This window comes from Salmo salar, chromosome ssa02 (assembly GCF_905237065.1).
Source record: "Salmo salar chromosome ssa02, Ssal_v3.1, whole genome shotgun sequence".
In the NCBI taxonomy this organism is placed as follows: domain Eukaryota; kingdom Metazoa; phylum Chordata; class Actinopteri; order Salmoniformes; family Salmonidae; genus Salmo; species Salmo salar.
In genome coordinates this window covers 76,099,672-76,123,766 of record NC_059443.1, presented here as the reverse complement: position 1 = coordinate 76,123,766, position 24,095 = coordinate 76,099,672, and the positions used below count along the sequence as shown (strand labels likewise).

Here is a 24,095-nt window from a genome sequence, read left to right as displayed (position 1 = left end):
TTTTTTTTCAAATCTGTAACTTTCATTTACAGTAAAAAGTGGTGCTCCTGCACCTGAAAGGGTGTTCTAGAATGTAACTGGGTTTTCAGGGATATTTATTTGAATTCCTGAAAGAATGCTTAGTAAAGTGAGTTGCCAGTAGGAAAATAAAAGTTACCAGTTGCACCTGTAGTTGAATTTGACATGGCTGTAATGATTGAGTTACATGTTTTCTAGCCCTTCTAAGAAGTACACATTCATCTGTAGGAGGGGAAAAAGAAGGTGAGACATGGTTTGAGTCTCCACATAAAAAGTGATGAGAATATTCTGTTAGAGATACAGCTAACCTAACTCTGTTGACTGGGGAGGAAGCACCACAGAGTCAATCATGTTTCTTGTTTCATCTCTTTCCTAGTGATCCGTCACCATGAGTACGGACGCTGAGATGAAAATCTACGGCAAGGCTGCCATATACCTTCGTAAGTCTGAGAAGGAGAGGATGGAGGCACAAGCCGCACCCTTTGATTCAAAGAACGCCTGCTATGTGGCAGACAAGGTGGAGCTGTACCTTAAGGGTTTAGTCACTGCCAGGGCCGACGGGAAGTGTACTGTAACAGTCACGAAACCTGACGGCACTAAGGAGGTAAGCCTGATCTTAAAAGTATTCAATTTCAAGTTTGTGTACTCTAATTCTTGTAAAATCTACTAAATGCATCAACAAAGAAATACCTATGTTTTTTGTAAGCAGAATATAACCTTCAAGGACATCATTTTTATCACTGCTATTTAAAAATGGCATGGATTTTTTGTTATTGACTAGTAAAAAACCACCAGTTATGTGTCAGTGGTTGATAACAAAGTAGTTGGATTAATGTGGGTATGCATTTTGTTACTGATTAAACTTGTATTTAATGAGCAAAATGCATTCAGTCATGTCTACTTCATCTGCGTGTAATCTATATGTCTGACTGTTTCAGGAAGGAAAAGAGTTCAAAGATGCAGACATCTATGAGATGAACCCCCCTAAGTACGACAAGATTGAGGACATGGCCATGATGACCTACCTGAATGAAGCCTCTGTGTTGTATAACCTCAAAGAGCGTTATGCAGCATGGATGATCTATGTAAGAAACCTGCACATACAATCACACATACATGAACATAAGAAATACACACATAAATGAATGGTATAACAAAAAGATATCAATTCAATAGACCCACATCAGTATACCAAAGTACACCCACATCCTTACATAAATCCAGGTAAAAGAACATCTGACTTTACTAATCCACAAATGTAATTATGCTTTCATCCAGACCTACTCTGGGCTCTTCTGTGCCACGGTGAACCCCTACAAGTGGCTCCCAGTGTACGACGAAGAGGTTGTCAACGCCTACAGAGGGAAGAAGAGGATGGAGGCTCCACCCCATATCTTCTCCGTCTCTGACAACGCCTTTCAGTTCATGATGATTGGTACAATATCTCATGGATGGATGGATGGATGGATCAATCAATCACATTTATTTATAAAACGATTTTTACATAAGCAGATGTCAGAAAGTGCTTATACAAAAACCCAGCCTAAAACCCCAAACAGCAAGCAAAGCAAATGTAGAAGCACTGTTGCTAGAAAAACTCCATAGAAAGGCAGGACCTAGAGAGGAATCTGTCTCTGAGGGGTGCCCAGTCCTCTTCTGACTGTGCCGGGTAGAGATCATAAGAGTATATGGCCATTAAGGCCAGATTGTTCTTCAAGATGTTCAAACATTGATAGATGGCCAGCATGGTCAAATAAAAATCACAGTGGTTGTAGAGGGTGCAACAGGTCAGTACCTCAGGAGTAAATGTCAGTTGGATTTTCATAGCCGAGCATTCAGAGGTTGAGACAGCAGGTGCGGTATAGAGAGAGAGAGAGAGAGGGCGAGAGAGAGAGAGGGCGTGAGAGAGAGAGAGAGTGCGGGAGAGAGAGAGAGTCGAAAAACAGCAGGTCAAGGACAAGGTAGCACATCCGGTGAACAGGTTAGGGTTCCATAGCCGGAGGCAGAACCGTTGAAACTGTCGCAGCAGCACATCTAGGTGGACTAGGGACAGCCAGGAGTCATCAGGCCAGATAGTCCCGAGGCATGGTCCTAGGGCTCAGGTCCTCAGAGAGAGAGAGAGAGAGAATACTTAAGTTCACACAGGATACCAGATAAGACAGACTGACCCAAGCCCTGTTCTTCAGTAAAGACTTAAAGGTTGAGACAGAGTCTGCGTCTCTCACATGGATAGACAGACCAAAACATAAAAATGTCCACAAGTGCCGATAGATAGATAGATAGATAGATAGATAGATAGATAGATAGATAGATAGATAGATAGATAGATAGATAGATAGATAGATAGATAGATAGATAGATAGATAGATAGATAGATACATTAAAATATACTTCAGAGAGGTATCTACTATTTTCTAGTCTAAGTAATAACAGTTTGCTGGGAATATCTGATTTCACTACCCTTGAATGGCAAATGTTCCAAAGTGAAATTAATGATGATGCTATGCATTAAATAATGTCCCCATAATGTTGCTTGAGTATGATAAGCAATATGTTTTTTGGTTCCAGATAAGGAGAACCAGTCCGTCCTGATTACGTAAGTTGTTTAATAAAATGTCACTTGAGAAAGTGTTTCTATTGTAATAAGTTGGGTCAGTTGGTGTGATGAAATACATGACAATATGAATAGATTAGAGCATTAGGCTATGTGTAATAACGAGTCGATGAAAGGGAATATCTGTTAATGATTTACTTATGTTAGAAAATAGGTATTTTTCAATGCTATTTCTTGGTGAAAGACAATCTGACACACAAACATGTAACTAAAACCCCTCTTTCTCTGTCATATAAACCAGTGGAGAATCCGGTGCAGGAAAGACTGTCAACACCAAGCGTGTCATCCAGTACTTTGCCACCATTGCAGTGTCTGGTGGCAAGAAGGAAGCAGACCCCAACAAAATGCAGGTAGGTTGTTCTTATGTTTGCCTTTTTAACACATTTCAGTTTGGTTTCCTGTGGAAAAAGACATTTCAGTGGTGAATCATGTTCTGAGTAACTTGTGTTTGTCTCAATCAGGGGTCCCTTGAGGATCAGATCATTGCAGCTAACCCTCTGCTGGAGGCTTACGGTAATGCCAAGACAGTGAGGAACGACAACTCGTCTCGCTTTGTAAGTATGAAGGGCATACTGTGGAAGTTACCTTATATTGGAAAAATATATTTCAGTAGTTCCCTATAGTGATGTCAATAACTGTCCAACAAACTGTAAGGGGTCTATCAAAGTAAAATGTTAGATTTATTTGTTGACCTATTTCTAACCTCCATGCTCTACTACAGGGTAAATTCATCAGGATTCACTTCCAAGCTGGTAAACTGGCTAAAGCTGACATTGAGACCTGTGAGTTGGTATTGATTGTTTCTCAATGATTTCCTACATTCACACAGATTATTTTTTGGAAATCTTATCATTTCATTTCGTCACTCACTCACTCACTCACTCACTCACTCACTCACTCACTCACTCACTCACTCACTCACTCACTCACTCACTCACTCACTCACTCACTCACTCACTGCCTTTCTCTCTCAGATCTGCTGGAGAAGTCCAGAGTGTCCTTCCAACTGCCCGATGAGAGAGGCTACCACATCTTCTTCCAGATGATGACAGGCCACAAACCTGACATAGTTGGTACGGCAAAGTAGAGGTTCAGAGGAATTCTTTCCCACCCCCATCTATGGATTATATACAAAATATTCATAATCCACAATATGAATAATATAACAATGATTACATCCAAGGTAACAAGGCATCTAGACATGGGTCAGGTCTCTGAGAAATATCTATCAAGTAATGCACTGTGATGCACTAGTCCACAAGTCTCAGTCTCCTCTTTTGATGCTTTTTATTATATACAACATGTATCCTTGAGTCCATCTATTGAGTAAAGGAGGGAGAGATACTGTAAAGTAGGACAGAGATTTACCTGACAAGCCGTTCTCCGTTGTCCACAGAAATGGCGCTCATCACCACCAACCCCTACGACTTCCCCATGTGCAGCCAGGGTCAGATCGCTGTGGCCAGCATCAACGACAAGGAAGAGCTGGATGCCACAGATGTGAGTCAAACAAAGGGTTAACCAAACTCTACATATAGAATAGGTAGGACCACCAAACACACTGAATGCGCTGTGAAAATCCAACTTGGTGGCAGCTGGGAATTTTCATGTATTTTTTGTTTGATTCTAAATGCCTTGTGTTAGTTAGACATGTGCCTCAAGGAACTCTTCATGCCTTCACACTTCGCCTTGAGGCACATACATTTAAGACATCCACAAGAGAGCTCCACTAAGTGCCCTGTGGAACTGTGTAAAACTCATTTTGTGCTGCCATTGACTAATGTGTTGGCCAAGAGTCAAATCTATCTATCCCATTCGTTCTGGAGTGAGCAGTACAGAACTGTAGTGTAACTGTCCAAACTATCGTTCAGTTCATCACTTTTATACTTCCTCTTTAATGCCAGGATGCCATTACAATTCTGGGCTTCACTAATGATGAGAAGATTGGCATCTACAAGCTGACAGGAGCTGTAGTGCACCATGGCAACATGAAATTCAAGCAGAAGCAGCGTGAGGAGCAGGCCGAGCCAGACGGCACAGAGGGTGAGTCCCACTCATAGATATACAATATGTAGAGCATTAGTCCCATTCTCAGTCTCCAACATAGAAATATAACACCTAAGACAGACAGTGCCACATGAAAATCAGTGCAGTGGTCTAAGGCATCAGAGTGCTTGAGGTGCCACTACAGCCCTGGGTTCGATCCCAGGCTGTGTCACAGCTGGCCGTGACCGGGAGACCCATGAGGCGGCGCACAATCGTCCAGGTTAGGAGAGGGTTTGGCCGGCCGGGATTTCCTTGTCCTATCGCACTCTAGCGACTCCTAGCGGCGGGCCGGGTGCCTGCAAACTGACTTCGAATGCCAGCTGGATGGTGTTCCTTTCGACACATCCGGGTTAAGTGAGCAGTATGTGAAGAAGCAATGCGGCTTGGCAGGGTCTTGTTTCGGAGGACACACAGCTCTCGACCTTCACCTCTCCCGAGTCCATAGGGGAGTTGCAGCGCTGGGACAAGACTGTAACTACAAACTGAATATCACGAAATTGGGGAAAAAAGGGGTAAAAAAATGGAAAGAAACTAATGATATATATATATATTTATAAACAAAAGTAAGCCAGGCAGGAGATCATTTTTGGAGACCAAATTCCCACCTCCAGAAATTATTTGAAATGATGGATGAGGGTGAATCAAAACCTAACCCACAAAGAAGTTAGCCAAACTGTTTTGTCAGTGTGACACCAGAAAGCGATCTTGTGTCCCTGAGTCTGTTGTTTCTCTCTCCAGTGGCTGATAAAATTGGCTACCTGCTGGGCCTGAACTCAGCTGAGATGTTGAAGGCTCTGTGCTACCCCAGAGTGAAGGTCGGCAACGAGTATGTGACCAAGGGACAGACTGTGGCTCAGGTAAGACTGCTAAACACAGCATCTACCATTTTCTGAGCACAGGAATTTTCGTGGAGATGAGTGCTATGCTTTTTTTGAATAGTGTTGTTGTTTTTCCCAAGCTCGTATCACCTTATCACTAGACATGGTCAATATCTCACATATTAATTTGAGGTATTATCATTACAGGTTAATAACTCAGTCAGTGCTCTGGCCAAGTCCATCTATGAGAGGATGTTCTTGTGGATGGTCATCCGTATCAATGAGATGTTGGACACCAAGAATCCAAGGCAGTTCTATATCGGTGTGCTCGACATTGCCGGGTTTGAGATCTTTGATGTGAGTATGAGACCAGAACAAGACAATTAGTTGTGATTGAGATGGATTACAGCCTTGTATGATGAAATGATCCCTTTTAAAACTCCATCAACAGTACAACAGCATGGAGCAGCTGTGCATCAACTTCACCAATGAGAAACTGCAACAGTTTTTCAACCACACCATGTTCGTCCTGGAGCAAGAGGAGTACAAGAAGGAGGGAATCGTCTGGGCCTTCATTGACTTCGGCATGGACTTGGCTGCCTGCATTGAGCTTATTGAGAAGGTAAGATGTCTGTGAGGATTATAATTGCCCTCAACAGCAAAGCTCAAATGGAGCGCTGTGTGAGATATTATCAGCATCTGACTGTTGAGATCTCAATATGTTTCCTATTATGTGCCTCTAAATGAATATAATCCTACAGTAGCATGTTTACTAAAGGAATAAATGTGATCCTAAATGTTAGTATAACTCATTTGATATACATTTCTTTCATAAAGCCATTGGGCATCTTCTCCATCCTTGAAGAGGAGTGCATGTTCCCCAAGTCTTCAGACACTACCTTCAAGGACAAGCTGTACACCCAGCATCTTGGCAAAACAAAGGCATTTGAGAAGCCCAAGCCTGCCAAAGGCAAGGCAGAGGCCCACTTCTCCCTGGTGCACTACGCCGGTACTGTGGACTACAACATCACTGGCTGGCTGGAGAAGAACAAGGATCCCCTGAACGACTCAGTTTGTCAGCTGTACGGGAAGTCAGGAGTCAAAATTCTGGCTGCCCTGTATCCTGCTGCCCCACCTGAGGGTAAGACCAGCATCACGTCAAAAGATTTAATTAAGCACTAGTTACAACTCAGACCTAAATGTTCTTTAAAGTCTTTGAATGTATCACAATTTCTCAGGGTTAATCACTGGGTTGATTTACTCATACACTCGGTTAATTTAATCATACAATTAGTCTTATTTTACACAATCTAATTGGCAGCATTTGCCCCTAGATAAGTGTGAAGGTAACCAGAGATTCTCTGGTTTATAATTCGTGTGCTTGCTGAAGACAAGACCACTCTAGATTTCTTACATACTCTTATTATTATTCTATTTATTCCACCCACTCTAGGAAATGTACTTTTCTAGTTATCTTTAACTTTTCCCCATTTTAACAGATAAAGCCAAGAAAGGAGGCAAGAAGAAGGGTGGTTCCATGCAGACTGTGTCCTCCCAGTTCAGGGTGAGCTTTTGAAATGTGTAGATTCAGTCCTTCAAAAGGTGCATTGATTAATGATGTCTGAGAAAATGGTTTGTAACCCTCTTACAGGAGAACTTACATAAGCTGATGACCAACTTGAGGAGCACTCATCCTCACTTTGTGCGCTGCCTGATCCCCAACGAGTCAAAGACTCCAGGTACAAGAAATATTGAGTTAAATTTTACATCTCATCAGTACAGACTTTAACAATCCCAATCTTTAACCAGTGTATGCATATTAAAAGAGACTTGTTTTGTTTTACCAGGTCTGATGGAGAACTTCCTGGTTATCCACCAGCTCAGGTGTAATGGTGTACTGGAGGGTATCAGGATCTGCAGAAAGGGCTTCCCCAGCAGAATCATCTATGCTGACTTCAAGCAGAGGTACACGCAAACAAACACAACTGCACACACGCACAAACACAGAAAGATTTGCTCCAAGGTTTTTCACAGCATCAGAATTGGCTTACCTTTTATGTAATATAACCAACTTATTACAACTTCACATACTTTAAAACTCTCTTCTCATTCAGGTACAAAGTACTGAATGCCAGTGTCATCCCTGAGGGCCAGTTCATGGACAACAAGAAGGCTTCTGAGAAGCTGCTTGGGTCCATTGATGTGAATCACGAGGATTACAAGTTTGGACACACCAAGGTCAGTCAAAAACCCCCAGCAAAACACAACTTCAATAATAATTTAAACCAGTACCATATAAAATCTCTCCAGGTGATCTATCCATCCTTTTGTTCTTTCTTCTTCATTTAACTAATGGAAAAGGTGGAAAAACGTTGTAGTGTTTTTTTCTTCAAAGTCATACATGACAAGTATAGAAGAGAAACTAAGCTCATTATCATTTGCATTTTGTTATAGTCGTATGGCTGCAGTTATCTGTATCTGTGTACATTATTTATCTACAGTGCCTTCAGAAAGTATTACACCCCTTGACTTTTTCCACATTTTGTTGTGTGAAAAGTTGGGATTTAACTGTGATTTAATTGGGATTTATTGTCAATGAGCGACACAAAATATTCTAATGTCAAAGTGTAAGAAAAATTTGAACGTTTGTAAATAACAATTATGAAAAATAAAACATGATTACGTAAGTATTCAACCCTCTGGGCCAACACATGTTAGACTTACTTTTGGCAGCGATTACAGCTGTGAGCCTTTCTGGGTAAGTCTCTAAGAGCTTTCCACACCTGGATTGTACATTATTCTTTAAACAATTCTTCAAGCTCTGTCAAGCTGGTTGTTGATCATTGCTAGACAGCCATTTTCAAGTCTTGCCATATATTTTCATGCCGATTTAAGTCAAAACTGTAGCTTTGCCACTCAGGAACATTCAATGTCGTTTTGGTTACAACTCCAGTGTAGATTTTGCCTTCTGCTTTGGGTTATTGTCCTGCTGAAAGGTGAATTTGTCTCCCAGTGTGTAACAGGTGTTGTATAGAGGGGACCAAAACGCAGCGTGTTGAGTGCTCATTATGATATTTATTAACTCAAAAATACTAAAGACAAAATAACAAAAAGCAAACGATCAGAAATACAGTTCTGTCAGGTACAAAGACTAAACAGAAAATAACTGCCCACAAACACAGGTGGAAAAAAACCCTACTTAAATATGATCTCCAATCAGAGGCAACGAGGACCAGCTGCCTCCAATTGGAGATCAACCCAAAAAACAACAACATAGAAATAGAAAAACTAGAACTTAAACATAGAAATAGAAAACATAGAAAAACAAAACACCCCCTATCACGCCCTGACCTACTCTACCATAGAAAATCACATCTTACTATGGTCAGGATGTGACACAGTGCCTTTTGGCAAGCAGACTGATCCAGATTTTCCTGTAGGGTTTTTGCCTGTGGTCCGTTACTTTTTATCGTAAAAAAAAACTCCCTAGTTTTTGTCAACAACAAGCATACCCACAACATGATGCAGCCACCACCATGCTTGAAAAAAATGAAGAGTGGTACTCAGTGTTGTGTTGTGTTGGATTTGCCCCAAACATAATGCTTTGTATTCAGGACTTAAAGTACATTTCTTTGCCACATTCTTTTGCAGTTTTACTTTAGTTCCTTATTGCAAACAGGATGCATGTTTTGGAATATTTTTAATCTGTACAGGCTTTCTTCTTTTCACTCTGTCATTTACGTTAGCGTTGTGAAGTAACTACAATTTTGTTGATCCATCCTCAGTTTTCTCCTATCACAGCCATTAAACTCTGTTTTAAAGTCACCATTCCCCTCATGGTGAAATCCCTGAGCGGTTTCCTTCCTCTCTGGCAACTGAGTTAGGAAGGATGCCTATATATTTGCAGTTACTAGGTGTATTGATACACCATCCAAAGTGTAATCGATAACTTTACCCATCTACCAATAGGTGCCTTTCTTTGCGAGGCATTGGTTAAACCTCCCTGGTCTTTGTGGTTGAATCTGTGTTTGAAATTCACTGCTTGACTGAGGGACCTTACAGATAATTGTATGTGTGGGGTATAGAGATGAGGTAGTCATTAAAAAATCATGTTAAACGCTATTATTGCACACAGAGTGAGTCCATGCAACTTATTATGTGACTTGTTAAGCACATTTTTACTCCTGAACTTATTTAGGCTTGCCAAAACAAAGGGGTTGGATACTTATTGACCGAAGACATTTCAGCTTTTCATTTCAAATTAATTAATTCGTAAAAATGTTTCTAAAAACATAATTCCACTTTGACATTATGGGCTATTGTGTGAAGGCCAGTGACACAAAATCTCAATGTAATCCATTTTAAATTCAGGCTGGAAAAAGTTGAGGTCTGTGAATACTTTCTGAAGGCACTGTACAATAACTAACAACTTAGAAACAACCGATCACGTGGTTTGTTTGTAACCATTGCAAAGTTAATGTTGTTTAAATCAATCTAGTGGTGATGTTCCCCTCTTTTGATTCAACCTTTTCTATCTGTCACCATCTGTGGTTCCATTGACCATGTTAACCTGTGTCTCAGGTGTTCTTCAAAGCCGGTCTGCTGGGTGTCCTGGAGGAGATGAGAGATGAGAAGCTGGCCACTCTGGTCGGCATGGTCCAGGCTCTCAGCCGTGGATTCCTCATGAGGAGAGAGTTCAGCAAGATGATGGAGAGGAGGTGAGGAATAGTAGACATCTTGGCAAAGCTTTCTGTCAACCACCTGTATCTAATGCATTATGATTACATACTGTATATGCTGTGAGTTGTTCAGAATGAGAAAGTACATCTTATAATGGTCTACTAAAGCTTTTGGGTTAATTAATTTAGTCCAGAAATGGATGTAGCAACTAAGGATTCTAGCTTTATGGCTGCAGTCTGGGATTTGGCTGTTCAATTGTCATTTAAATGTGTGGCATTTAAATATCCATTCTTGAAGTAAATAAAATGCCTCATGACCCGTAAGTCCTTGCATCTTGAGAGCTGTCTATGAATTTAAGAGGGGTTACATTTCCCTAGCCCCATTCCTCAACTGTAAACAAACAGTGGCAGGTGGTTCTGTTTTGTTGTTCATCTAATCACAGAATGTAGCTTCAAGCATGTCACTCACCATGCCACTCTGTCCTTTCTGTCAACCAGAGAATCAATTTACTCCATCCAGTACAACATCCGCTCATTCATGAATGTGAAAACCTGGCCATGGATGAAGTTGTACTTCAAGATCAAGCCCCTGCTGCAGAGCGCTGAGACTGAGAAGGAGCTGGCCAACATGAAGGAGAACTATGATAAGATGACAGCAGACCTGGCCAAGGCTCTGGCCACGAAGAAGCAAATGGAGGAGAAGTTGGTGGCCCTGACGCAGGAGAAGAACGACCTGGCACTCCAAATAGCATCTGTGAGTGAAAAACTACCCTCAAATGGGAACATTTACACACACATGAATACACACACACATAAACACTCTTTAAAGTATGTGGCTAACTCACATTTCTATTGCCCATGTTATATGCTGTATATGTTTCATGAATTTCTATTGATTTTCTCTGACATCTTTCACTAAAGTGAGGCCTCTGATTCTTCCTCCTGTTCTAAAACCAGGAAGGAGAGAGTCTGAACGATGCCGAGGAAAGGTGCGAGGGGCTTATCAAGAGCAAGATCCAGCTGGAGGCCAAACTCAAAGAGACGACCGAGAGGCTGGAGGATGAGGAGGAGATCAATGCTGAGTTGACTGCCAAGAAGAGGAAGCTGGAGGATGAGTGCTCTGAGCTGAAGAAGGACATTGATGACCTGGAGCTCACCCTGGCCAAAGTGGAGAAGGAGAAGCACGCCACTGAAAACAAGGTCTCGTGTCTTACCATAGACAGTCTAACCAAAAAATAATCAACTCAAAACATAGCCTAACAGAAATGGAATTCAAGTTGTATTATGGGTGCAGGAAAAATGAAGACACAATAGTAGAATTTCAGTTGTGGGGAACTTCCCATCTAGTGTTGAATCTATAGTGCAGTAATTGTTGACACATTTCTAATCTAAATTAAATGAATGCAATATATAACAAACTAAATCTCCCCTTTATGGTGAAGTGTAATTATGTTGTGGCCGTTTACAGGTTAAAAACCTGACAGAGGAGATGGCGTCTATGGATGAGAGTGTTGCCAAGCTGACCAAGGAGAAGAAAGCCCTCCAAGAGGCCCACCAGCAGACACTGGATGACCTGCAGGCAGAGGAGGACAAAGTCAACACTCTGACCAAGGCCAAGACCAAGCTGGAACAGCAAGTGGACGACGTGAGTGGAGTTGGACATTTTGGCCATGATAGTATGTAAGATGATATTATCTTCAGTTATTTAGATTTTAACAATATATGTGATTTTATCTTATAGCTTGAGGGTTCCCTGGAGCAAGAGAAGAAGCTCCGTATGGACCTTGAGAGATCCAAGAGAAAGCTGGAGGGAGATCTGAAACTGGCCCAGGAGTCCATAATGGACCTGGAGAATGACAAGCAGCAAGCTGATGAGAAAATCAAGAAGTAAACACAAACAAATGACTACAGTATTAGCTGCTATAATGGTTGTTCTTGACTAATTATTGTAATTATGAATTAGCATTTCCATGGAGATTCTTACAAACAAAGTGAATGGTATAATACTCTGCCTTAATAATATCAAACCAAAACGAACTCTGCAATCAACGTGTTTGTGTTTCTTAGGAAGGAGTTTGAGACCACCCAGCTCCTCAGCAAGATTGAGGATGAGCAGTCTCTGGGAGCTCAGCTGCAGAAGAAGATCAAGGAACTCCAGGTACAGTACAGGATATAAGCTCCAGTACAGAAAAGCAAACACCTGAATCATTTCATGTGAAACATTACTCTGGTAGCAAAAAAAATTCCCGGTGGCTCCTGATGGCTGAGTAGGTTGGAAGGTGATGCTGTTTGCTGGTGCTTCCAAATGTTGTAAAGCTGGTGCTTATTAACATTGTGTTTTTATTTTGTGAGGTTCAACTGTTTCAACTGTATTGCAGTGTTGATCCCCCCTGCTCCTGCCTCCTGTTCTAGGCCCGTATTGAGGAGCTGGAGGAGGAAATTGAGGCTGAGCGTGCTGCCAGGGCTAAGGTTGAGAAGCAGAGGGCCGATCTCTCCAGGGAACTTGAGGAGATCAGTGAGAGGCTGGAGGAGGCCGGAGGCGCCACTGCTGCTCAGATTGAGATGAACAAGAAGCGTGAGGCTGAGTTCCAGAAGCTGCGTCGTGATCTTGAAGAGTCCACCCTGCAGCATGAGGCCACAGCCGCCGCTCTGCGCAAGAAGCAGGCCGACAGTGTGGCTGAGCTCGGGGAGCAGATCGACAACCTGCAGCGCGTCAAGCAGAAGCTGGAGAAGGAGAAGAGTGAATACAAGATGGAAATTGATGACCTCTCTAGCAACATGGAGGCCGTCGCCAAGGCTAAGGTGAGTAGTAATGTTTTGGTCAAGCAGTGTCGAGGAGGGTCAACTACATTACCATTCAAGTGAACTGAAGTTGACAGAAGTCACATATATAAAGTAATGATGGTACATGTTTCACTAACAGGGCAATCTGGAGAAGATGTGCCGTACTCTTGAGGACCAGCTGAGTGAGCTCAAGACTAAGAATGATGAGAATGTTCGCCAGGTCAACGACATCAGCGGACAGAGGGCCAGACTCCTGACAGAAAATGGTACCATCAACAATGAACAGCAACCCAATGCTTTCCTTCAGTAAAACACAAAGTATTGTGGGCTGTATCCACTTCTTCTGAGGAGCCTCCACTGGTCCACATAGTTTCTACTGTACTATTCACCACCGAACAACATTGCCCTATGATACATTAAAATACATTTTCAATCTTAGAAAACAGAGATGTCATTAACAAGATGTCCCTCTGTCCCTGCAGGTGAGTTTGGCCGCCAGCTGGAGGAGAAGGAAGCCCTAGTGTCTCAGCTGACCAGAGGAAAACAGGCCTTCACCCAGCAGGTGGAGGAGCTGAAGAGGGTGATTGAGGAGGAGGTCAAGGTAAGGGACCCAAGATGGAAAGTTTAGAGCCATTTCTTTACATAGACGGTGACTAAACCACCCTCTGAGACTCCTACTGTCTCTCCACCCTCAGAGACCCCTACTGTCTCCCCACCCTCAGAGACCCCTACTGTCTCCCCACCCTCAGAGACCCCTACTGTCTCCCCACCCTCAGAGACCCCTACTGTCTCCCCATCCTCAAAGACTCCTACTTTCACTTGTTTGACTATCTCTCTCATCTCTCTTTGCATTTTCTCTTTCTTTCTCACAGGCTAAAAACGCACTGGCCCACGGTGTCCAGTCTGCCCGCCATGACTGTGACCTCCTGAGGGAGCAGTTTGAGGAGGAGCAGGAGGCCAAGGCAGAGCTGCAACGCGGCATGTCCAAGGCCAACAGTGAGGTGGCTCAGTGGAGGACTAAGTATGAAACTGATGCTATCCAGCGCACAGAGGAGCTGGAGGAGGCCAAGTGAGTCGCACACAACAGAAAAACTCAGATATGGTGTGATTATGAGGGTAGTAGGGGGCTCTGAGAAAATGTGATGTCAACAATATGTATTGTAACATTTGTTTTCGCAACATAAAACCATCCTCTGTTGTCCAACAGGAAGAAGCTGGCCCAGCGTCTGCAGGATGCTGAGGAGACCATTGAGGCGACCAACTCCAAGTGCGCCTCCCTGGAGAAGACCAAGCAGAGGCTGCAGGGAGAGGTGGAAGACCTCATGATTGATGTTGAGAGAGCCAACGCATTGGCTGCCAACCTCGACAAGAAGCAGAGGAACTTTGACAAGGTGAAAATGAATAAACCTTACCATAGGCTGATATTTACTGACTGCTATATGATCAATTGTAGTATAATTGTAGCATATTTCTAATTTAAAACTCTTCATCAATGACTTCTGATGAAAATCCCATGTATTTCGCTAGGTTCTGGCAGAGTGGAAGCAGAAGTATGAGGAGGGTCAGGCAGAGCTGGAAGGAGCTCAGAAGGAGGCTCGCTCCATGAGCACTGAACTCTTCAAGATGAAGAACTCCTACGAGGAGGCTCTGGATCATCTGGAGACTCTGAAGAGAGAGAACAAGAACCTGCAACGTGAGCATTTGGCAGCAGTTCTATTTGGCTTATGTTTTATTAGCAAGATGATTTGCTGTTAATAAACTGTTATCATGATTCAATGTCAACATGGGAGATTTTCAGTGGATATCGCCAAAGTCTAAACTTCTCGTGTGTGTGTGTGTGTGTGTGTGTGTGTGTGTGTGTGTGTGTGTGTGTGTGTGTGTGTGTGTGTGTGTGTGTGTGTGTGTGTGTGTGTGTGTGTGCAGAGGAGATCTCTGACCTGACTGAGCAGATCGGAGAGACTGGCAAGAGCATCCATGAGCTGGAGAAGGCCAAGAAGACCGTGGAGACAGAGAAGTCTGAGATCCAGACCGCTCTGGAGGAGGCTGAGGTACAAACTACAGCTGTTTGATGGGGAAAGCAGTGTTACACTAGCCAATGCCAGCTACAGTCCAATGATCCCTGTGTTGGAGTTTATTGTAGTCACACTGTATATATAATTCCTACATCCAAATGTATTGAACACAATTGGCCTGACTGCTTCTGTTTGTCCAGGGAACACTGGAGCACGAGGAATCCAAGATTCTGCGTGTGCAGCTGGAGCTGAACCAGATCAAGGGTGAGGTGGACAGGAAGATCGCTGAGAAGGACGAGGAGATGGAGCAGATCAAGAGGAACAGCCAGAGGATGGTTGACTCCATGCAGAGCACCCTGGACTCCGAGGTCAGGAGCAGGAATGATGCCCTGAGGGTGAAGAAGAAGATGGAGGGAGACCTGAACGAGATGGAGATCCAGCTGAGCCACTCCAACAGGATGGCCTCTGAGGCCCAGAAACAGCTGAGGAACGTCCAGGGACAGCTCAAGGTAAAGGGACTGGGACATCAGGCTCAAACACCTGAACATGGAGAGGGATTTGTTGGTGAATCTGTATAAAAGAGTAGAACAGAGGAATTGAATAGATTGAACTATATACTGTAAAAAGGTAGGGATATTGAGTAAATTCTTCCTAATGAAAATTTTTACCGCCCATTCTATCACCCCTTCAACCACAAGTCCTAATGAACCTATGTCATTGTGAACCCCAGGATGCCCAATTGCACCTTGACGATGCCGTTCGCGTAGCAGAGGACATGAAGGAGCAGGCAGCCATGGTGGAACGTAGAAACGGTCTGATGATGGCTGAAATCGAGGAGCTGAGAGTTGCTCTGGAGCAGACAGAGAGAGGCCGAAAAGTGGCTGAGACTGAGCTGGTAGACGCCAGCGAACGCGTTGGACTGCTGCACTCCCAGGTATCTGTCAAAAGCCATTTCTAATGAAAATCAACCAAGCATATCGTTTAAACACATCAACAGTTCTTCCTCTTAGACTTTCATAATTTCAGGCTTGTGCTTGTAGGTTCTTACTACTACAGATCCCGTCAACGGGACTGAGTTCGACAATAGCCAGTGAAAAATCAGAGCGCCAGATTCAAAACCACAAATCTAATAATTTCAATTTCTCAAACATAGGACTATTTTACACCATTTTATAGATACACTTCTCCTGAATCGAACCACGTTGTCGAATTTCAAAAAGGCTGTACAGCGAAAGCAAAACATTAGATTATGTTAGGAGAGTACATAGACACAAATAACCACATAGCCATTTTCCAAGCAAGCATATATGTCACATAAACTCAAAACACAGCTAAATGAAGCACTAACCTTTGATGATCTTCTTCAGATGACACTCTTAGGACATCATGTTACACAATACATGCATGTTTTGTTCGATAAAGTTCATATTTATATCTAAAAACAGCATTTTACATTGGCGCGCGACGTTCAGAAAATATTTTCCCTCGGTGAATCAGCACTACAATTTACAAAAATACTCATCATAAACGTTGATAAAATATTAAACTGTCATTCAAAGAATTATAGATGAACATCTCTTTTATGCTAACGCTGTGAAAGATTTCAAAATAACTTTACTGGGAAAGCACACTTTGCAAAAATCTGAGTACTGCGCTCAGAAAAATACACTACGCTATACAGATAGCCGCCATTTTGGAGTCATCTAAAATATTAAATAGCATTAGAAATATTCACTTACCTTTGGTGATCTTCATCAGAAGGCACTTCCAGGAATCCCAGGTCCACAACAAATGTTGTTTTGTTCGATAAACTCCATCATTTATGTCCATATAACTCCATGTTGTTTGCGCGTTCAGTTCAGCTACTCCAAATGTAGGAAGCGCGCGGAAAATTTCACGACGAAAAGTCAAAAGAAATTCTATTTACGTTTGTTCAAACATGTCAAACATCAATCTTTAGGGCCTTTAGAACGTGAAAATTCAGTATTATTCCAACCGGACGAAACCAGTGTCTTGAAAAACGTTTTGGAACAGAGCTACCTCTCGCGTGAACGCGCGCCAATGAACTGATGGGTCATCAACTTCCCAGCCTTCTTGTTCGGTCTCTGTTCATCATAGACGCCTCAAACAACTTTCTAAAGACTGTTGACATCTAGTGGAAGCCTTAGGAAGTGCACAATGATTACTGAGTCACTGTGTGTTCGATAGGCAATGACTTGAAAAGAGTCCACCCATCAGATTTCCACTTCCTGGTAGGATTTTTCGTCAGGTTTTTGTCTGCCATATGAGTTCTGTTATACTCACAGACATCATTCAAACAGTTTTAGAAACTTCAGAGTGTTTTCTATCCAAATCTACTAATAATATGCATATCCTAGCTTCTGAGTTTGAGTAGGAGGCAGTTTAATATGGGCACGTATTTCATCCGAACGTGAAAATACTGCCCCCTACCAATAAGAGTTATTAAGAGTCAAACAAATCGTCTTGTTTCCTCCTTCAGAACACCAGCCTTCTGAACACCAAGAAGAAGCTGGAGACTGACCTGGTGCAGGTGCAGGGAGAGGTGGACGACATCGTCCAGGAGGCCAGGAATGCAGAAGAGAAGGCCAAGAAGGCAATAACTGACGTGAGTCCTTGAATTACATCAACTTGATTTGTCCCTAAGGCCAATGATAGCTGGGCTGGTTAAGCACAACAAAGATCTCAGAGACGTTATGATTGGTGCCAATTGTTGCATGAATTAAACAAACTACTTTTCCAGGCGGCTATGATGGCTGAGGAGCTGAAGAAGGAGCAAGACACCAGCTCTCACCTGGAGAGGATGAAGAAGAACCTGGAGGTCACAGTCAAGGACCTGCAGCACCGCCTGGATGAGGCTGAGAATCTGGCCATGAAGGGAGGCAAGAAACAGCTCCAGAAACTGGAGTCCAGGGTGAGTTATCAGCAGGGTGGATTAGGGTGGATTGAAAGACTGATTGCTGGAAAAGTATTTGATCATGTAAAATACACAGAAGCACTGTTTAAGTACTTTTTCTCTCAATGAACCACCTAGATCAGGGGATCCCAAACTTCTTTGCATCGGGGACCCCTTCATAACATCAGAACACAACTCTTACATTAGTGTGATAAAAAATAGCATCCAAGCAGTTTTACTATTACTTCTGCAGTGCATGGTTAGACTAATCAAGTCTCGGACCCTGGTAAAGAACATTATAAAGCTTAAATTTGTCTCTCTTTATGTAGCGTTGTGTTGTTTCTCTTGTCGTGATGTGTTTTGTCCTATATTTATATGTTATTCATTTTTTTATGTTTAATCCCAGCCCCTGTCCCCGCAGAGGTCTTTTGCCTTTTGGTAGGGCGTCATTGTAAATAAGTATGTGTTCTTAACTGACTTGCCTAGTTAAATAAAGGTTAAATAAATACAAAATAAAATACAGTGCAATTATGTTCAAATCAAAAACGTTGGGAATGTGTTACACTTATGTAGTGGAGTTGAGAAGAATTGGAGCCAAGACTTTCAAATAAATTGAAGATATAAAAATGTATTTATCTAGTTGTTTCATTTAGGCTTGGACATGTCTTCTAAACTGCTATTCAATTAATATAATCAATATTAATTATAATACAAATAATAATACAAGTTCTGATACATAAACACACATTGATCCAATTCATCTCATAGTAATATTTTATTTACATCTAGTCACATGTTTAATTTCTCTCTCCAGATCGCTATCAGCTACATGTCTCATTCACTCTGCTGCAAAAGGGCCGTTACTAGGGAAGCTAGCGTTGTTATGCGGGGCTACCAGCTAGCACTCTAACGGCTAAATTAGCTTGTAGGCTGGAGGACTTTCATAATTTCATAAAAACATGAAAACATAACATCTTAACAAACAGATGTACATACCCCGGAAACATTACACTCTGGGATATGGTGCTTCTCCATTCGCTTACCTTCAAAATAAATACATCAAAATGTATTCATTTAGCTGCTTTTGTCTTGCTGTTGACTCACTTGACAAACTTCCGTCAACAGCGCGAGCCCATAATTGAAGTAATGTCACAACCAGGGTTACCAGGTCCAGATAAAATTGCTAGACCAATGACAACACAAAACCCGCCCATAAGTCCTGAAAACTAGCCCACCCCCCCAAAAAAAATCAACAGCAAGAGAGGAGTTCGTACATTTAAATCATCATTCTTGTGAGCTAATGTGACTGATAAAGGAATTTGAATATGTTGCAAGAGAAAATATAATTATACTCGCCAGGTAATTTTCAATCAATAGATGTTAACTTGTTTGACTTCTATGATTGTCAATAAATCCCTTATGTGTATGTGCATAACTATAGATCATTCCAACAGTAGAGTTTGAGGGATGAAAATTGAGAGAACTTTATTTTTTACCTGTAATCTAATCTGTTACCTTCAGTGTAATGCATTCTCACAACAGCTAATTGGCAATTACTATAGAACTGTGACCCTGATCACGATTTTCAACATCCAATTTCAGTAACTAAACATGGTAATTAATAATTGAATAGGAACACAACGCTATTTATTAATTATTTTGCCAGCACCAGGCAGGCTACACAAGATTTGCAATTACTCCAGTGATGTCATCATTTCAACATATTTATTGTATCAAATGGTAGGCTACAGTATCCTACATAGGCATAGAAATTAATAGGCTAATTAATGGCCACATTACTGTCAGTTTCATTGTGGACTTTTCCCCTTTACAGAGGCACGTATTTCCATAACTTTAATCTAAAATGTCCACTCGCGCAGCACTCCAGACCCAAGAACTGTACATGCGTAAAATATGTTGCTTGTTATAAATAAAGCCGACATTATAATGCTGTTTAAACCACCTCCGACCAAATGTATCTAATGCGCTCTAGAGCGCCTAAAGTCGTTTTCCTGTGCTTTGTCGCCTTATTTCTTGATGCACATCAGTTCTAACGCGTTAATATGTTTTATGGGAAAAGGGTTGGAAATAGGTGTCCCCATAATGACAATCTAAATTGCCTACCTACAACTGGTAAGAAGTTGTTATGACGTGCCGACACACCCATCTGTCCCTCCACCTCCCCACCACTCAATTCAATTCAAAGGGCTTTATTGATATGGGAAACATGTTTAGTTAAAAAATATATATATAACCTTTATTTAACTTGGCAAGTCAGTTAAGAACATATTCTTATTTACAATGACAGCCTACCAAAAGGCTATGAGACTCCTTATCACGGCCCGTTGTGACACAGCCTCGAATCGAACAAGGGTGTCTGTAGTAACGCCTCAAGCACTGAGATGCAGTGCCTTAGACCGCTGCGCCAATCGGGAGCTCCTGGTTTACATCTATATATTTTAAAGAAAAATGCTATGGCTGCCGCGATGTAATTTAGAAGTAACCCAAAACCCCACAACATCATTTTCAAAGTAGACAAATTTTGTTGGAAAATCGCAACATGGCAAACCCTGCTCACAACATTTAAACAGTGGCCTCCAGTGGTCATACTGGTACTGCTTCATATACCGCTAAATGCATGCCAAAATGTAGAAAAAGTCATATGTATTACAAATAAAATGGGAATTGAGTTGAAACAATTGGTCATTGTTGTAACACTGTGCCTCCCAGTATCCCTGTGAGCCTCCCATGCCCGTGTTGTACATTTAAGGGTTAAGAACATAAATAGTGGATTAATAATATTACATTGTATTGTATTGGACCTTCTAATCTTGTTCCACAGATCCTTGGTAGTTTCATCTGTTGTTGCTAGCAAACATAAGTAAATGTAAAATAAACAAATGTAAAATTGAAATTGCACTTTGGGAACCACTTGTAAAATTACATAGGAACAGACAACAATTGTGCCCCCTTGACTGGGTAGAAGACTATACCTGTTTAACAAAGATTTGTTACGTCTGATTCTAGACCTCAAACAAATGCCTAAATGTATATGTTCCACAAAGGTGCGTGAGCTCGAGACTGAGGTGGAGGCAGAGCAGAGAAGAGGTGTAGATGCTGTCAAGGGAGTCCGCAAGTATGAGCGCAGAGTCAAGGAGCTCACTTACCAGGTAAGAGAAAGTGCATCCTTCACGCACTTGACTCTAACACAGACAGGTTTGTGTATAAAACTATACTGACATTGATTCTTTGATCTTCTCCCACAGACTGAGGAGGATAAGAAGAATGTTAACAGACTTCAGGACCTGGTAGATAAGCTGCAGATGAAAGTGAAGGCCTACAAGAGGCAGGCTGAGGAAGCGGTGAGTCACAGACTTAGTCAAATACTTAATGTCCATAAAATATAGTTTGAAGTAAGTGTTGCTACAGCACATCAGTCAACAGGGACAATTGATAGTGCAAGTAATTGCTGATGAAATTATACACATTTCTGAGTGCCTCCTATTCCTATGTGTTACCAACTTAAAGAAGAGGGGTTGAATATTAATTTGCTGCACCGGGGGCTGGTCTAGTGATCATGCTGGAGGCAGCGGTTTGATCCCCCGTTCTTCCACTCACTTTCTCTGCTGTATCATCTATCTCCCTGTATACATTGTTATCCTAAATCTGTTATTTTATTTTTAAATACATTTAATAACAGAATATTAATTTGCTACCTGAAGCATCAAACTTTAAGTGCTGATGTTCTGCTCTCCCTCTCTTTTCCTCACCCAGGAGGAAGCAGCAAACCAGCACATGTCTAAGTTCAGGAAGGTTCAGCATGAGCTGGAGGAGGCTGAGGAGCGTGCTGACATCGCTGAGACTCAGGTCAACAAGCTCAGAGCCAAGACCCGTGACTCTGGAAAGGTACAGAACTGCTGCTTAACCTGTACCTGACTCATGTTCAGATATGACCACATCAGCACCACCTATGATTCAGTCTTCTCAGAGGTCAATGCAGACCTTTTACACTCAACTGTATTGAAGATCTCTAAGAAGAACATTTCAGGAAGGGCTAAACAATCTAATAAGAGTAATTCAGTTAGTACTTCAACATCTAAAATCCAAGCTGAGCACTGAGCACTAAAGACTTGATCCATTATATTCTATCCAAGTCTATCCATATATTTATCATGTTCATTATTATTACTGATCCATTATATTCTACCCATATATTTATCATGTTCATTATTATTACTGATCCATTATATTCTATCCATATATTTATCATGTTCATTATTATTACTGATCCATTATATTCTATCCATATATTTATCATGTTCATTATTATTACTGATCCATTATATTCTATCCATATATTTATCATGTTCATTATTATTACTGATCCATTATATTATATCTTTCTTCTTACAGGGAAAAGAAGCTGCTGAGTAAACAAGACCAAAGTATTGAAGATCAAAGTCTTACCATTTTCCTGTGTTGCATAAAATATGATTTTCATGGTGAAATGTTGAGCATTGATTAAAAACATGTAGGCCTACATACACTTCCTTTGTGACTGTGGACTTATTACTCAGCAAACAGCTTCTTAATACCATAAAAAATGGTACTTTAATTAAAGGAGCAATCTGGGATTCCAACAACAACAAAGCGTTCACATCAGCTGAGGGATTAGAATGGAGAAATGTAAACGCTCAAATTCATAGACTGAGCTATGGATGTAAGGACTGACCAGCTAAATATCTAAATTGTAGTTTTAACCCTTTACAGTCAGGGGAATTGGCCTATATTGATAGACCCAAATTGAAATGTTTCTGTAAGAACAATATATGATCTCTGGAAAAAGTTCAGAGTGCAATGCAATACAATTCAATATAATTAATCCACAATGTTAGTTTTTAACACTTAGAGGAACAACGGCTCTGGGAGGCTTACAGTGATATTTTAGTCACTATCTTCAATTTGTTCCATCCCACTTGATTTTATTTAGAGTAAGATGGCAACATGTGGGCTGCTTAGCTTCCCAGACTCCTTGCTCCGGCCAAACACTACGCCACGTCCATGGACGCGAGTTTTTTCTCCGCAATGAAGTATCTAGCAAACAACAGATCAGCGGAAGAATTTAGTGTGAGTCGTCAGGCTAGTTTACACAAGAAAATACTTGTAATACTGGTCACCATTTGAATGCCACGGTGATACAGTCTACACTGCTCAATGGGGAGAGTTTGCACCGGCAACACAATGACATGGGGCAGGCACAGTGTCCTTAGCTCCTGCTTTCCTCAGTAAAGAATGGGAAGTAGCTAGACAGTGTAGCCAATATCAGGCCAGGGGGATGGCTAAAGCACATTTATCAGTGATGTAAAGTACTTAAGTAAAAATACTTTAAGTATTACTTAAGTATTTTTGGGGGGTATCTGTACTTTACTATTTATATTTTTTACAACTTTTACTTTTACTCCACTACATTTCTAAAGAAAAGTTTACTTTTTACTCCATACATTTTCCCTGACACCCAAAAGTACTTGTTACATTTTGAATGCTTATCAGGACAAGAAAATGGTCCCATTCACATACTTAAGAGAACATCCCTGCTCCTCCCTACTTCCTCTGATCTGGCGGACTCACTAAACACGAACGCTTTGTTTGTAAATCATGTCTGAGTGTTGGTGTGCCTCTGGCTATCCGTAAATTCAATAAACAAGAAAATATTTCCATCAGCTTAGCTTGCATCCACTTATATCAGTGCATTCGCTACAAACTTAGCATTACGAAACTTCTATTCGATCAAATAAGCCTCACGTTGTCACATTGAATAACACTGGAGAGACGAAGCAGGTACGGGGAGTAAAACATCTAATATAGAACGGCCATGGACCGAGACAGTAACAGCGTCAGCAAACAGGTAACACAGACAAAAAAACAATCGATGCAGCAGCAGGGAACAGAGCAAGGGAACTGACAAATATAGGGGAGGAAATAAACAGGTGATGAATGAGTCCAATATTGTTGATGCGCGTGACGAGGGAAGGCTGTTTGAATGTAAACGATGAGACAGAGGCATTGATGCGAGTAACCAGTCTTGTTCAGTATATTGCAAAACATCCGGGTATTTCAAGCACACCAGTAAAAACACTGGTGTTGCAGTAATTAACATTTACCAACAGATGGCATCACTGTGCCATGAGCAATTACATTTTTTTGTTGACC

The 24,095-nt window shown here is 41.6% G+C and overlaps 2 protein-coding genes across 3 annotated transcripts in view; one reads left to right on the top strand and one right to left on the bottom strand.

The window, feature by feature from the left end:
• Positions 1–24,095, bottom strand: part of LOC106564162 (myosin heavy chain, fast skeletal muscle) — a 530,774-nt gene that overhangs the window by 410,018 nt on the left and 96,661 nt on the right. The gene's annotated exons all lie outside the window — the stretch shown is intronic.
• LOC106593078 (myosin heavy chain, fast skeletal muscle-like) lies at positions 245–22,418 on the top strand. The gene is made up of 40 exons (XM_045710208.1): positions 245–261; positions 395–622; positions 957–1,103; positions 1,297–1,453; positions 2,587–2,614; positions 2,874–2,982; positions 3,094–3,186; positions 3,354–3,414; positions 3,607–3,705; positions 4,029–4,132; positions 4,537–4,675; positions 5,417–5,535; positions 5,704–5,853; positions 5,948–6,118; positions 6,334–6,637; positions 6,996–7,060; positions 7,148–7,235; positions 7,344–7,461; positions 7,611–7,734; positions 10,078–10,214; positions 10,674–10,929; positions 11,133–11,375; positions 11,644–11,820; positions 11,917–12,062; positions 12,243–12,333; positions 12,588–12,977; positions 13,099–13,225; positions 13,442–13,560; positions 13,832–14,028; positions 14,167–14,350; positions 14,487–14,652; positions 14,883–15,007; positions 15,172–15,480; positions 15,702–15,905; positions 17,472–17,597; positions 17,733–17,903; positions 20,951–21,055; positions 21,152–21,247; positions 21,660–21,791; positions 22,299–22,418. Exons 2-40 carry the CDS (start codon positions 407–409, stop codon positions 22,317–22,319), a joined length of 5,814 nt encoding a protein of 1,937 aa, XP_045566164.1. The 5' UTR covers positions 245–261; positions 395–406; the 3' UTR covers positions 22,320–22,418.